General features: G+C 32.6%; 1 protein-coding gene across 6 annotated transcripts in view; it reads right to left on the reverse strand.

Annotated features, from left to right (window-relative positions):
* The window catches only part of NFAT (NFAT nuclear factor), a 215,861-nt gene that overhangs the window by 54,971 nt on the left and 148,481 nt on the right, over positions 1-12,409 (reverse strand). For all 6 annotated transcript variants that reach the window (XM_065368758.1, XM_065368757.1, XM_065368755.1 and 3 more), the window contains exon 4: positions 10,374-10,507. In XM_065368758.1, the coding sequence (XP_065224830.1) occupies positions 10,374-10,507 (134 nt within the window). The remainder of the gene's footprint in view (positions 1-10,373; positions 10,508-12,409) is intronic.

Raw genomic sequence — 12,409 nt, forward strand, 5'->3', positions numbered from 1 at the left:
AATTCAAAATTGTACAACACGTTCGACATGACATCACCACGAATGTAATTATACAAGACTGGAGGAAACTTCTGACTCGTAGCACGAAAAATACAAATACGTGCTGTAGGTATACTCGTCAATATACTTCAGGGAATATACGATACGATGTAGGCAAAAAGCAATACACAGACCCACACATATACGTGTCAAGAAATTTGCATTCGTTGGTAAATTTGAATGCGTAGGTAGGTATAGGTACTATAAACATAAAGGAATTTTCTAGTACCTTCACCCTTTCGGCTACGAGACAAACTGACGGATAAAACTTGAAGTGCTTTAAACTGAGTAAGGTCGGTTGCTGCCCAGAACTCAAAATTTCCTGGAAATCGCACATTCAGAAAGTATTCATGTCACAAATGGCAATAAACCTTGAATTGACTACCTATTTTGAGCATTTTTGAAAATAGAAAAAAAGATGAGCTAAAATGAAATAAGTTTGTGTAAAAAAAGAAATTTTTGAAGAAAAACAAGGCTTGCGACTTCAGATGGTTACTCAAACCGCAAATGTTCGAAGGTGATTGCTTGTGGGAGGATTAAAATTGATGGAAAAATCTTTGTGTTATAGAGAGCATTTTCCAAAATTTTGAAAACCCATGTCACAATTCAACGCTAATTTTCAATAAAATTCTGTAAAATATGATATCATTTTCATTTTGTGACATACATCTCTCTTGAGGTGATTTGCTTGGGTGAGTAAGTCACTTCAGAAGATGACTAGGTGAACTTTTGAGAGCATTTGAATTTTATGATAGATACTGTGTCATAATACCTACAGCCCTCAATCTGATGGTTATAATGAGATGATAAAAATAAAATACGTATAATCATCATGTTGTAAAATTACTGGAATTACTTTTTAGAAGTTATCTTACAGCTACAGATGTTGAATTCATCGAACGCAGTCTTTATGACACAGTATCCATCATACAATCCAAATGCTCGCAGAAGTTCACCTAGTCATCTTCTGAAGTGACTTACTCACCCAAGCAAATCATCTCAAGAGAGACGTATGTGTCACAAAATGAAAATGATATCATATTTTACAGAATTTTATTGAAAATTAGCGTTGAATTGTGACATGGGTTTTCAAAATTTCGGAAAATGCTCTCTATAACACAAAGATTTTCCCATCAATTTTAATCCTCCCACAAGCAATCACCTTCGAACATTTGCGGTTTGAGTAACCATCTGAAGTCGCAAGCCTTGTTTTTCTTCAAAAATTTCTTTTTTTACACAAACTTATTTCATTTTAGCTCATCTTTTTTTCTATTTTCAAAAATGCTTGTTATCAATATTTTCATATTGAAATATCAGATGCCTCAGAAGACTTGATTTTGATTTATAATGGTATTCGGTGTCATAAATGGAATAATAGACAATTCAAGGTTTATTGCCATTTGTGACATGAATACTTTCTGAATTTTCGATTTCCAGCAAATTTTGAGTTCTGGGCAGCAACCGACCTTACTCAGTTTAAAGCACTTCAAGTTTTATCCGTCAGTTCGTCTCATAGCCGAAAGGGTCGAAAAGTTCAAATGATAGGATCCGTATCTTCCTAAATATTATTTCCTTTTATTCTAAAAAAGTAGGTATACCTATTAATTACATCTACTCTCAGGAAACACACCAATACTGTATGAAAAATTGAAGGAACTTGATCCAATTCAGCGAAGACTTACATTTTGAGCTGAAATTCAACCAGAAAAATATTTAACACCAGAGGTGTGTTTAGAGGAAAAATAATACAAGTCTTCAAAAGCCTTTTTTGAAAAATTCGTGGTTTTAACGCTCTAGCCCCTACCCAACTTGTTTTAAAAAACATGGTCCAATTCTATAAGATAGTTTTTGAGGTTCTGGGTCCACCAGTCAACCAAAAATTAAAAAAGTCTCGACGTTGACATGGACTCTGGATAGGATTAGTATGTACTCGTAATTCATCAATATTCGCAACATCTCTCGACAATACGTCAACAAGAAAGATACACATTCACTAACTTTGTAACTTTTACACCTTGATACCTACCTACACAAATGGTCCGCCATCAAAGACGCGTGTATCTATCTATTAACGGTACCTACTTTCTCATCTAATCTAAAAATAAACATAACCGAACGCTTCAAAAAAAAGTTTATCAAATTGTATGGAACAGATATGTATAGGTACTAGGTAGGTATCTTTAACGTCTTGAGCATACATTAAATAATTCATTCACTCGCGATGGGCGAATCTAAAATTCAAAATATGCAAATTCCATCCGGCATACGTATACCATTCACGCGTTCCGGGAGTTGATACCTACAGCAAATACATAGGTAGTCATATTCCTCAAATCATCGCGGTATAGTACACACCATACCACCGGACATATTTCAAATTAATTTACAAAATATTTTAAGAAATTTTCCATTCATTTTAGGGCAAAAAATACGCATCAAGTTGAAAATATCGTCGATTGAAAGTAGGCTCATCTAATTTTTTTTACGACCGAAACCTCATGCACTCTGGTATAGGTAAAGTATGCTACAAGGTGCAATATACCACTACACCTGATTATAAGCTGACAGTGAGCGAAAACTCGGTTTCGGTCTTCTCACGCGGTTACATCTCCGTGACTGCGACTGTTTTCTCTTTTTACCAGAGCGAAGAACAACCTTAAATATGTATGTATGTACCTACCTATAACGTACGAGCATGTACAATAATCGTCGTTCTTTTCTTATAAAAAAATCGCAGCATCATCTTTCTCTTTCTTTGATACTGCGCGAGTCGAGTTTTAAAAAGTAGGAAATACGCGTATCTACTGAGGAGTTACGGAGAGCAGGTAGCCCATGCGGTTTATAATGGTGGATAAATATAGAATATACAATATACATTCATAATCTACCTGTACCTAGCTACCTACTACCTACTCTTTAATCTCATCCAAACACGTCTTTATACACTATAAACTGGTACTACATACAAGTACATATGTACTCAATCCCAAGTAGTATGGTATCTACAGCAGGGACGTAGCGAAGTGGTTTTGCTGGGGGGGGGGGGGGCAAAGATCCTCAGATTCCCAACTAATTTGACTGAAAATTCCCAAGTTGGATGAAAAAAGAGGTATTTAAGTTACAAGTAGTGAGGGGATTGTATGTATCACGACATTTTGTAGCCAAAAAATTGTAACTTTGCCGACTATAATCAAAATTTTAACGTGCTGAACACTCCGGTATTAAAAATTTTTGAAAAGCTAGTGGTTCTGTTCTGAAAGAAATGAAAAATTTGAATTTTTTATAAGCTTCGAATATTTTGAGTATTTCTGCAGTTTTTCTGTTTAATTTTCATATTCTTAAAATTTTCTAAAGGAACATTTTGAATGGCCCGAGCGAAGCGATGGCAAAAGTTTTGGAAAATCTATGATTTGAAAAGTGGAATAACATCAATTTTAATGAAAGAATTCGGTTTTTCTAATATCAACATTTTTCAAATTCAATCATAGATTTTTAAAAATATCGTAACTTTGCAGATGAGAATCAATTTGGGCCGAGCGAAGCGAGGCCGAAAGCTTTAAAAAGTTTGAAGTTCGCAAAGTAGAACAACATAAATTTTAGTGTAGGAATTCGGTTTTTCTGATATCAACAGCTTTCTTTTAATTTTATGAATGGTTTTGTGAAATTCTTAATGTGAAAGAAGAACTAAATTGGCCCGAGTGAAGCAATGGCAAAAGTTTTGGAAAATATGTGACTTGAAATGGAAAAGTAGAACATCAATTTTAATAAAAGAATCCAGTTTTTCTGGTCTCAATATTTTTCAAATTCAATCATAGGGCTACATACGTTTCTTGAAATTGTAACTTAGTAGAAGAGAATCAAATTGGCCCGAGCGAATTGAGGCTAAAAGCTTTGGAAAAATTGTAATTCAAAAAGTAGAACAATATCAAATTTAACGAAAAAATTCAGTTTTTCTGATCTCAACTTTTAAAGAAATTTATCAATAGTTTCTTAAAATTTTCAAGCGTGAAAAAAAAGAAATTGGCCCGAGCGAAGCGAGGGTAAAAGATTTTCAAAATTTGTAATTTCAAGAAGCAAAACAGAGTTGTAATGTTGATGTGAAAAGGCACAACAGTTTTGCCCGAGCAAAGCGAGGGCAGAAATTTTTGAAAAAAATGTGAATTTTAGTTGGGAAAATCATAGATTTAGAAGCTGGTTTGGCTTCAAAAGTTGGGAAAGTTTTTAACTTTGATGATTGTAAAAAATTTTAATATTTGAAAACTCCAAAACTGAAATGCTTATTGTCGCAATTCTTGTATTTTCCCAACTTTCTTGTATTTCTCACAATTTCCCAACTTTTCCCAACTTTCGCGGAACACTGGGGGGGGGGCAGGCTGCCCCCTAGCCCCCCTTCGCTTCGCCCCTGTTCATACATACATATCTACCACACTGCATACAAACTAGAATAAGAGAATCTTTATATGTATGTGATGAGGTACCAGCGGCTAGTTACGCCACAATTTTTTTTTAAAACTAAAATTGCCAAGCCGTATCAAAGTGTTTTTTAAAGGTGAATACGTCAAAAGAGGCGGAAATCTATCAATTTTCATTTGCCACTGTTGAATTATTTTTATAACATTTGACAAAAGCACTAGTAACACTTTTGTCGAGGTACCTCAATAGGTGGAATTACCCTATCTCGGTGGGTAATTACGCCACAATTTTTAAAAATGGTGCGGAAATGCCTAAAAACTCGAAAATGGGTCAATTAGGGAGGTTAATGATGTACTATGTGCGAAATTTCAGCTTTCCAACAAGATTGGGTGTAATTTTGTATATTCATTCATTGTTGTTATTTTTAAAATTTTGCTGTAGGCTTCAGAAATGCTCACAATGGCTGGAAACCACTTCCAATAGATTTGTGAGGCTAAGAAACATTTGTACTTTTTGTCTTTTTGGAGCAAAAATTTGATTTTTGAAAACCCCAGGATAAAAATAACCCATCAAAAATGATGTGGCATTATTACCAACCGTGGTATTATTTTTAAAATTAATAAATTTAAGGAGAATAATGTTGGTTGAAATTCATTTCAACAACATATTCGTCGGAATCGGTATTAAATATCGAAACAGATGTTGTATCAAAAACAGTATTTACATTCTCCAATCCTTTTCAAATTACTTTTTTTCAAAACGAATTTCTTGAAAAAATGGAAAAAATTTGAGAGTGAAATTTCAATTGCCAATAAAATTTCTAAAAAGGCCTCCCACACTCTAATACCCACATTAGCGAAGTTCTGTGACGTGAAAATATATTTTAGAAGAATGATCTTGCGGAAATATACATACAGTACTTTTCGAGAACCAGCATTGTGGCGTAATTACCCACCCAGTGAAATGAAAAGTTACGGGATAATTGAATCAACTAAATTTTTGAGAGTTATGATAGACTCTGACTGGAAATGGAATAACCAAGTGGACCATTCAATCAAAAAACTCTCCATTACTTAATAAGACAACTCTGTGAAATTACACTCTCAGTCTCTCACATACTTTAAAAATTGCATATTTTGGCCTACTCTCTAAATTTAAAGCAGTCAAATGTCACTACTGAATTGGTCAGTCAAAATGATTTTTTACTGACCAATTCAGTAATTTTTCACTGTTTTGCAGTAAAAAAAACTACTGCTTTAAAAAGGCAAAATGTCGTGACTGCTAAGCAGTGAAATTGACTGTTTCAAATTTAGAGAGTACCTATTTCATTCTAATCTGAGCTATGGAATAGCCAGCACTTTGGGGCAGCAATCACAGTCTACTCCAATGTGTACTACTAATACAAAAAAGAGTCTTAAGAATAGGTCAAATGTTTCGAAAACGTCTAAGAGAATCCTGTAAATTAGTCTCTATTGAAAATAACACACTGCCCGCTCCATGTGAGTACATTCTTCAACTGTGTATTATGATAAATAATGGAATAATAAATCTCAACGTACCTTCTCACACATTTATGAAACATGATTTAGAAATTTAGAGATGGGTGAAAATTTAAGAACAAAAATTATGCAAAATAACGTTGATTTCATGGCCTCAAAAAGGAGGGGTCAAATTTTGAGATTTTACTCTTCGAAAAAACATTAAAATCACGTTTTCGCGATTTTACTTCGTTGAAATCGTGAAAACGTGATTTTAATGTTTTTTCGAAGAGTAAAATCTTAAAATTTGACCCAAAATAGCCCAATTTTGAAAGTTACAGGAAAACTCATATGGAAAATTATCGAGCACTTGCTGGTGTGTTTCAAATATAAATTCTTCAATCCATTTGAAAAAATATGATTCAATTCCTCTTTAAGGGGTGCCTAAAGAGGGGGAATCTGAAAAAAGGGTTCAAGATTACGAATACACAGGGAGCTTTATTCAACTTTTTCATCTAGATTATTGAATATATATTTCAAAACGTTACGTTTGGCGCAAATTGCAGGTTTCTAATTTTCCAGGGGTTCCCAAAACATCAAAATGACGAAAAATTGAATTTTTGAGTACCAACGCAAAATTTTATTGAGCTCAAAATTTGGTGGGATGGAGATCTTTCAGATACTAATAAACTGTAAGCAGCTTTTTAGCGAGGCTTAAAAGGGTAGGTTCAAAATTGTGGTTTCAAAATTTTCCAGAAATCAAAACCCCCCCAATTTCTGCCCTCGAGGGTTGAGAATAGAAAAATCACCTCGCATAACGTTTATTGGGTTCAAACAGATATTTTACGCTGAAAAAGTTTTTGAAAATAATACTCAGTGATTCCTAAAATTCTTTTTTTATTCACAACTTTAGGAATCCCTGGATCCCCAAAAAAATGGTCGTTTTGGGTTAACTAACCACGGATTCGTATTTGGGACATTTATTACAACATTTTAAGAGTGGTCGAGTCAATAACTGTGCGTGGCCTAAAAAGTGGCCTTATTGAGACTCCTCCTTTATAATAAAATACCACGAGAACTAAAAAATATAATACATATGTATATGTACTATCCAAAAAACTTTTCAAAAATTGGTTACAAAGATAATATGCGTTCTGCGGTATTGAAGAAATGCTGCAGCTAGATGGATAAGTTTATTTTGTTTTGATGTTTTTCAATTCATTTTCTATTTTCTATTTCAACTTTTCCATAACAATAACAATATACTTACTCAGAAAATGGCCTATACTATTCTTAATGTTGATTTGTATCCATCAATACATTTTTTCAATGTTCATTTTTGCATATACATTGTAAATACAGCAAAAGCTGTGAGCCTATGAGCTGCAATAAAGAAATTTGAAAATTTGAATTTGAATAATTTTTGTGAATCATGAATGAAACGACCAACTCCAAGAGTTGTACGCTTTAAAGGGTTTGCAAACTAATTTTCTAAAAGGGGAGAGGACAAAATCTTGAACAAGTATGTTAACCTTTATTATTTTAATGAAGATTATAGTTCACTCCAATTTTTTTGTTGGAATTTTTTGGGTTTTATTTTAGTTTCAGTTTTGAAATTAAAAATTTTGTTTTTTGGTTACAGTTTTGGTTTCACTCACAGTAGTTTGGGTTTTGTTTTCGTTTACAATTTTTAATGGTTTCACAAATTTAACAAACACAAAATACAATTAATCATCAAGAATTATTCAGGACTAATAAGTGGTTGACCTCATAGTTAAATCTTAGTACCTATCCAATAAAATATCAGAAATTATTTTACAATGATCAAAATTGTCAATTTCCCTCGATTTCGAGTCTTTGAAAGTCTATAAAAAATCCCAAAAAACTAAATGGTAAAAAAATGTAATTGAAAATCAAGAAAACCATAACCGAAATAAAATACATGGATTTATGATTTTGCTCTCAGCCTCTCACTGCTTTCATTATGCTCTCTTATAGTTTTTAAAAAACCTATGAATTTGGTTTTTGGTTTCGGTTGTACGGTTTGACAAAGGCTAAAATTGCTGATTTTGTTCGGGTTTTGGTGGCGGTTTTTCGTTATTTGCCGTTATGGTCAACACACCTGATCAATTGAAAATGCATTGGCGAGGATGAAATTTTTTGGGGGAAATTACTTATATCTGAAAAATAGAACGTTTTTAATAATTTTAGACGCATATTTTCCACTTCACCGAAGAATGAGTTTTCAGTCACAAATTCACAAATCTCAGAGTTGTAAATTCACCATTGAACACTCGTGGTTTCCCATTTGCCAACTTCCAAAACGGCCAGGTGGACGAATTGAACAGCCCCTGCTGCCCCCCGGTTTGCTTCGCCTCTGCCGAAAAATTTCTATTGCTAAGCTTAAACCTATTATATTATATTTTTCATCTCAAAAAAAAAAAAAAAAGGCGAATATTTCATGACTTCCCAGAAGGCAGATTAAAGTTTAAAAAAGTGGGAGTACATACATATCGAGATGAAATTCTATCAAGATAATTGAAAAATTCTATAAAACATGAATTTATCGATCTAATACTTCACACGTGAATTCAGTTTGTTAATATACCCTAGAGAATCTAAGCATACATACTTAGATGTAGGTTATTGGGTACCTAATAATAGATACGTCGAGCGATACGAAAGTCGTGATCATTGAAAATAATGTTTAATAAAAAGATGAACGAAATTTAAACCTCAAAAAGATCAATAAACGAAAAACATCTTCGCTTTGAGTGAAAGTTTCAAAGCCTTCTGGACTAGCGAACTTGTCCATCCCCTCATTTTACTATATTTTCCACTTTACAGCAAGAAACGGCCAGATGATAATTTCCACCAATCGAGACTTTCGGGTCACACAACATCATGTAAAATTTAAAAAGTTCTTTTCTAGACTTTGAGAAGACAATACCACTTACATCGATAAGAAAATCAAACTAAAGGAAAATTTCTCGCAAGCTAAAACCTGTAGCTTGTTTCCACAGCACCATTTTTCAGTACCAACTCTAGAAATACTTCAAAACAAGTAGACAAAACTCCATTCATCACTTCGCCACAGTATATCGCAATAAAACTTTCACGAAGTCTTCATATATGTTTTAAAAAAACATCTAATATGAGCAAAACTTCAACTTATATTACGTAAGTATTAACCTTTTCCCAACGAAATAAGGAAAAACACAGGGACAAGGTAAAAAAGTCGCATACGAAAAATTGGTGTACAAAAACTCGATATACCTACATATGCGAGTAACCGGGTAAAGCATTCAAAACACCGTGAAAAAGTTCATACCGCTATTGCCCTGCCATGCCGCGTCAACTATTTCAAATATTCATTCGTCGTGACGTGAAAATACGTAAAAGAATTCTCCAAAATTACTAGGTATATCTAATACTACCCATAGGGATGAATGTGTACTTCAGTATACCAGTATATTTACTCAACACGTAAAAAACCAACCATTATCATTATCCTCTATCTATGGTCTGTATATACTGTAAGTACGGTAACTCCCTCAAGGTTTGAGACCTTTATCGCATTAGATAGGTACCTACTTACTATTTTTACATACACGTAAGTACTTTAGTTTTAAAGTAGATAATAAAATACATCCCACTGTACACTACAGGTATTACATAAACAGAGGTATAATTTTGAGGTTTTGTTTTGTAACGTTATGTATGTAGTAAACTAAGCACAAACTGGTGGTTCTAGAATTTCAATTTTTTTTTTTTTTTTTTACAGTGAAAGTCCACATTTTTGAAGTTTTTTTATGAGACCTATCGATGAATTTTTGGGTTTTAGCTAAGAAAGTAAGTGCGACTAGAAGGCTGGACAAATAAAATTTGCACAATTTAGGCTACATTGTACAAGTATAGGTAAACACAATAGAGGCCCTAATTATAAACCCCCACCGCGTTGAATTTTTCATGAAAAATTTTCTGATATATTTTCAGCGTGAGAGGGATAACAAGGCACACTGCAAGATTAGGTATATCGTTGGAAGAATGTCTCATTAATTATAATAGGGAAGGGTTCGGAAAAAAGGGAGGAGTGGGAGAACGTACAAGATCTCCTAATTATCTAAATACACGAAAAATATATGTTATTTATGTACTTTTCAAAACGAAGTAAAATGCTCCGTCGCACTCTTAAGTTTTCACTACTACCAATTTGATGTCGGAAAGAGACGAGAAAAATAAACAAACTTGAAAAAATCAAATTCTTGAGCTGAAAAAAAATCTTACAATGTAAGTATCAAAGATATTTGGCTGCTGTGCATGACGAGATATCATTTTTTTTTTTTTTCAGTGCAAAATGCTGTTTGTTTATTTCTCATTAAAAACTAACTAATTTTTAGTCATTAATATGAAATATTTACAAAAATAGCGATGAATACTCACCAAATAGAATTTGAATTTGGTAATGTTATATGTGACACAGGAAACGAATATCCATCTTCAAGATCATGTTCTTTACCATCTAATACTCGATGGCGTTTCAAATTCAACTGAAATGAGTCGTCGATAGATCGTTTCTGAAATTAAAACCAGAACAAATCTGTACCTACTACCTATTACATATAATTAGTAAGCTAAAGTAAGCATCGTATTTTTGTAAGCCTGTGTGAAGTTGAATAAAGTTTCATCAAATCAATTTCGCTAATCAGAATTTCAGTATCTAGGTATTTTGAAATTAATAAATTGACCTGGCTCGTGCTCAGTTTTTTTTTTCTTCAAAAAAGTAACTTCAATTATATACATATCAGAAAAGTTTGAAAGAGAAAATAACCAAAATGTGACCAAAAATTAACTAAACCCATTAAAAACATTTTTCCAAACAAAAGTCACAATAATCAATAAGACTTTGGCTACTTTGATGGCAGGTGAAACTTTTTGCTATTTGAGCAGAAAACCAATCTTTGATAATTTTAGCGAATAAGTTTTGGTTGAAAATCGAAACTTTTCGGCTATTTTTACCAACAAAATGAAGCCTATTGGAAATTTGTGGTGAAATGTAGGAAAATGAAAATCTTTCGCAATTTTTTTTTTTTTTTAAATTGAAATCAGAACCGAAAATTTCAGCAAAAGACTTGTTGGCACTTTTTGGCAAAAAGTCAGACTTTTTCGCAATTTGTTAGTAAAAAAAAGAAACTAATTTGGCAATTTTTAACAAAAGTTAAAAGTTTTTGGCAGTTTTTTGAGAAAAAACAAAACTTTTGGAAAATTTTCACATAAAAATAACCTTGCAAAATTTTTTTTAAAAAGTTAATTTTTCTATCAATTTTAAGCAAAAAAATGTCGAAGACTTCATTTTTTTTGCAATCTTCGGCGAGAAGTTAATCTTTTGAGACAATTTTTAGGCGATATAAAACGAGACTTGGCGGTATTTTTGGCAGAAAGCCCGACTTTGACAAGTTTAGCTGAAGGCAGGGTTGTTTTGTAGCCGCGACCCTGACGAAGCAATATGACCACTTGCAAGACTACTCGAACGTCGAACACGTACTTGGCCAACTATTTATTTGTTGATGTTATCAATCTTTTTTCCATTTTTTCAGCAAAAAATAACGCTAAGATTAGCAAAAATTGAGAAAAGTAACTAACTACGAGCCCTAATTTACATTAAAATAGTTCAAAAATGAGAAAAAAATGGATAAAATGCCAAAATTTACCCAATAATTGTAGAAAATTACAAAAATTGGAAGAAGAAAAGTTTCACAAAATACAAATACCGGTACCTACAACAAATGATGAACAAAATCACTAGAAATCGTAAAAAAAAATTACAAAAATTTCAGAATTTCAATAAAAATCGTTGAAAATGACAAAAAAAATTAGCAAAAATAGCATACCATAGTTTTTTCAACATTGGTAAGAATTATCGAAAATTGAGGAGAAAAAAATTGGGAAAATATCTTCAAAATTTGGTAAAATTTTGCCAAACTTTATTCTACATAATTACTATATGTATTTGTATTTTTTATCGAATTTCACGACGAATTACATCAATTTATTGTTGGTTTTAGAATAATGTTTCTTCATTTCGAGAGATTGTTACGATACTAATTTCATCAACTGTCAGGTACCTGTTCCAACTACTCTGCTAATTTTCCTTAAAGCCAATTTTTCATCCGTAGAAAATTTTGTCTCCCATCATGAGCCTTTTTTTCTGTTTTTACGACGAATTGTGACGTTTTGAAATTCATTACAAGCGATGAGAACGATTCAACCGCGAACGATTTGATCATGAACTGAAAATCAATCGTGAATGAATGAATCGTCGATAAATCGAATCATTCTAGAACGACTGATAAATCACTTTCAGATCAAATCAGATGATACTATAAACATGACAACTGCATGCAGTTACAAAATGATGAACAAAATCACTAGAAATCGTCGAAAAAAATTACAAAAATTTCAGAATTTCAATAAAAATC

This window comes from Planococcus citri, chromosome 5 (genome assembly GCF_950023065.1).
Source record: "Planococcus citri chromosome 5, ihPlaCitr1.1, whole genome shotgun sequence".
Classification (NCBI taxonomy): Eukaryota; Metazoa; Arthropoda; class Insecta; order Hemiptera; family Pseudococcidae; genus Planococcus; species Planococcus citri.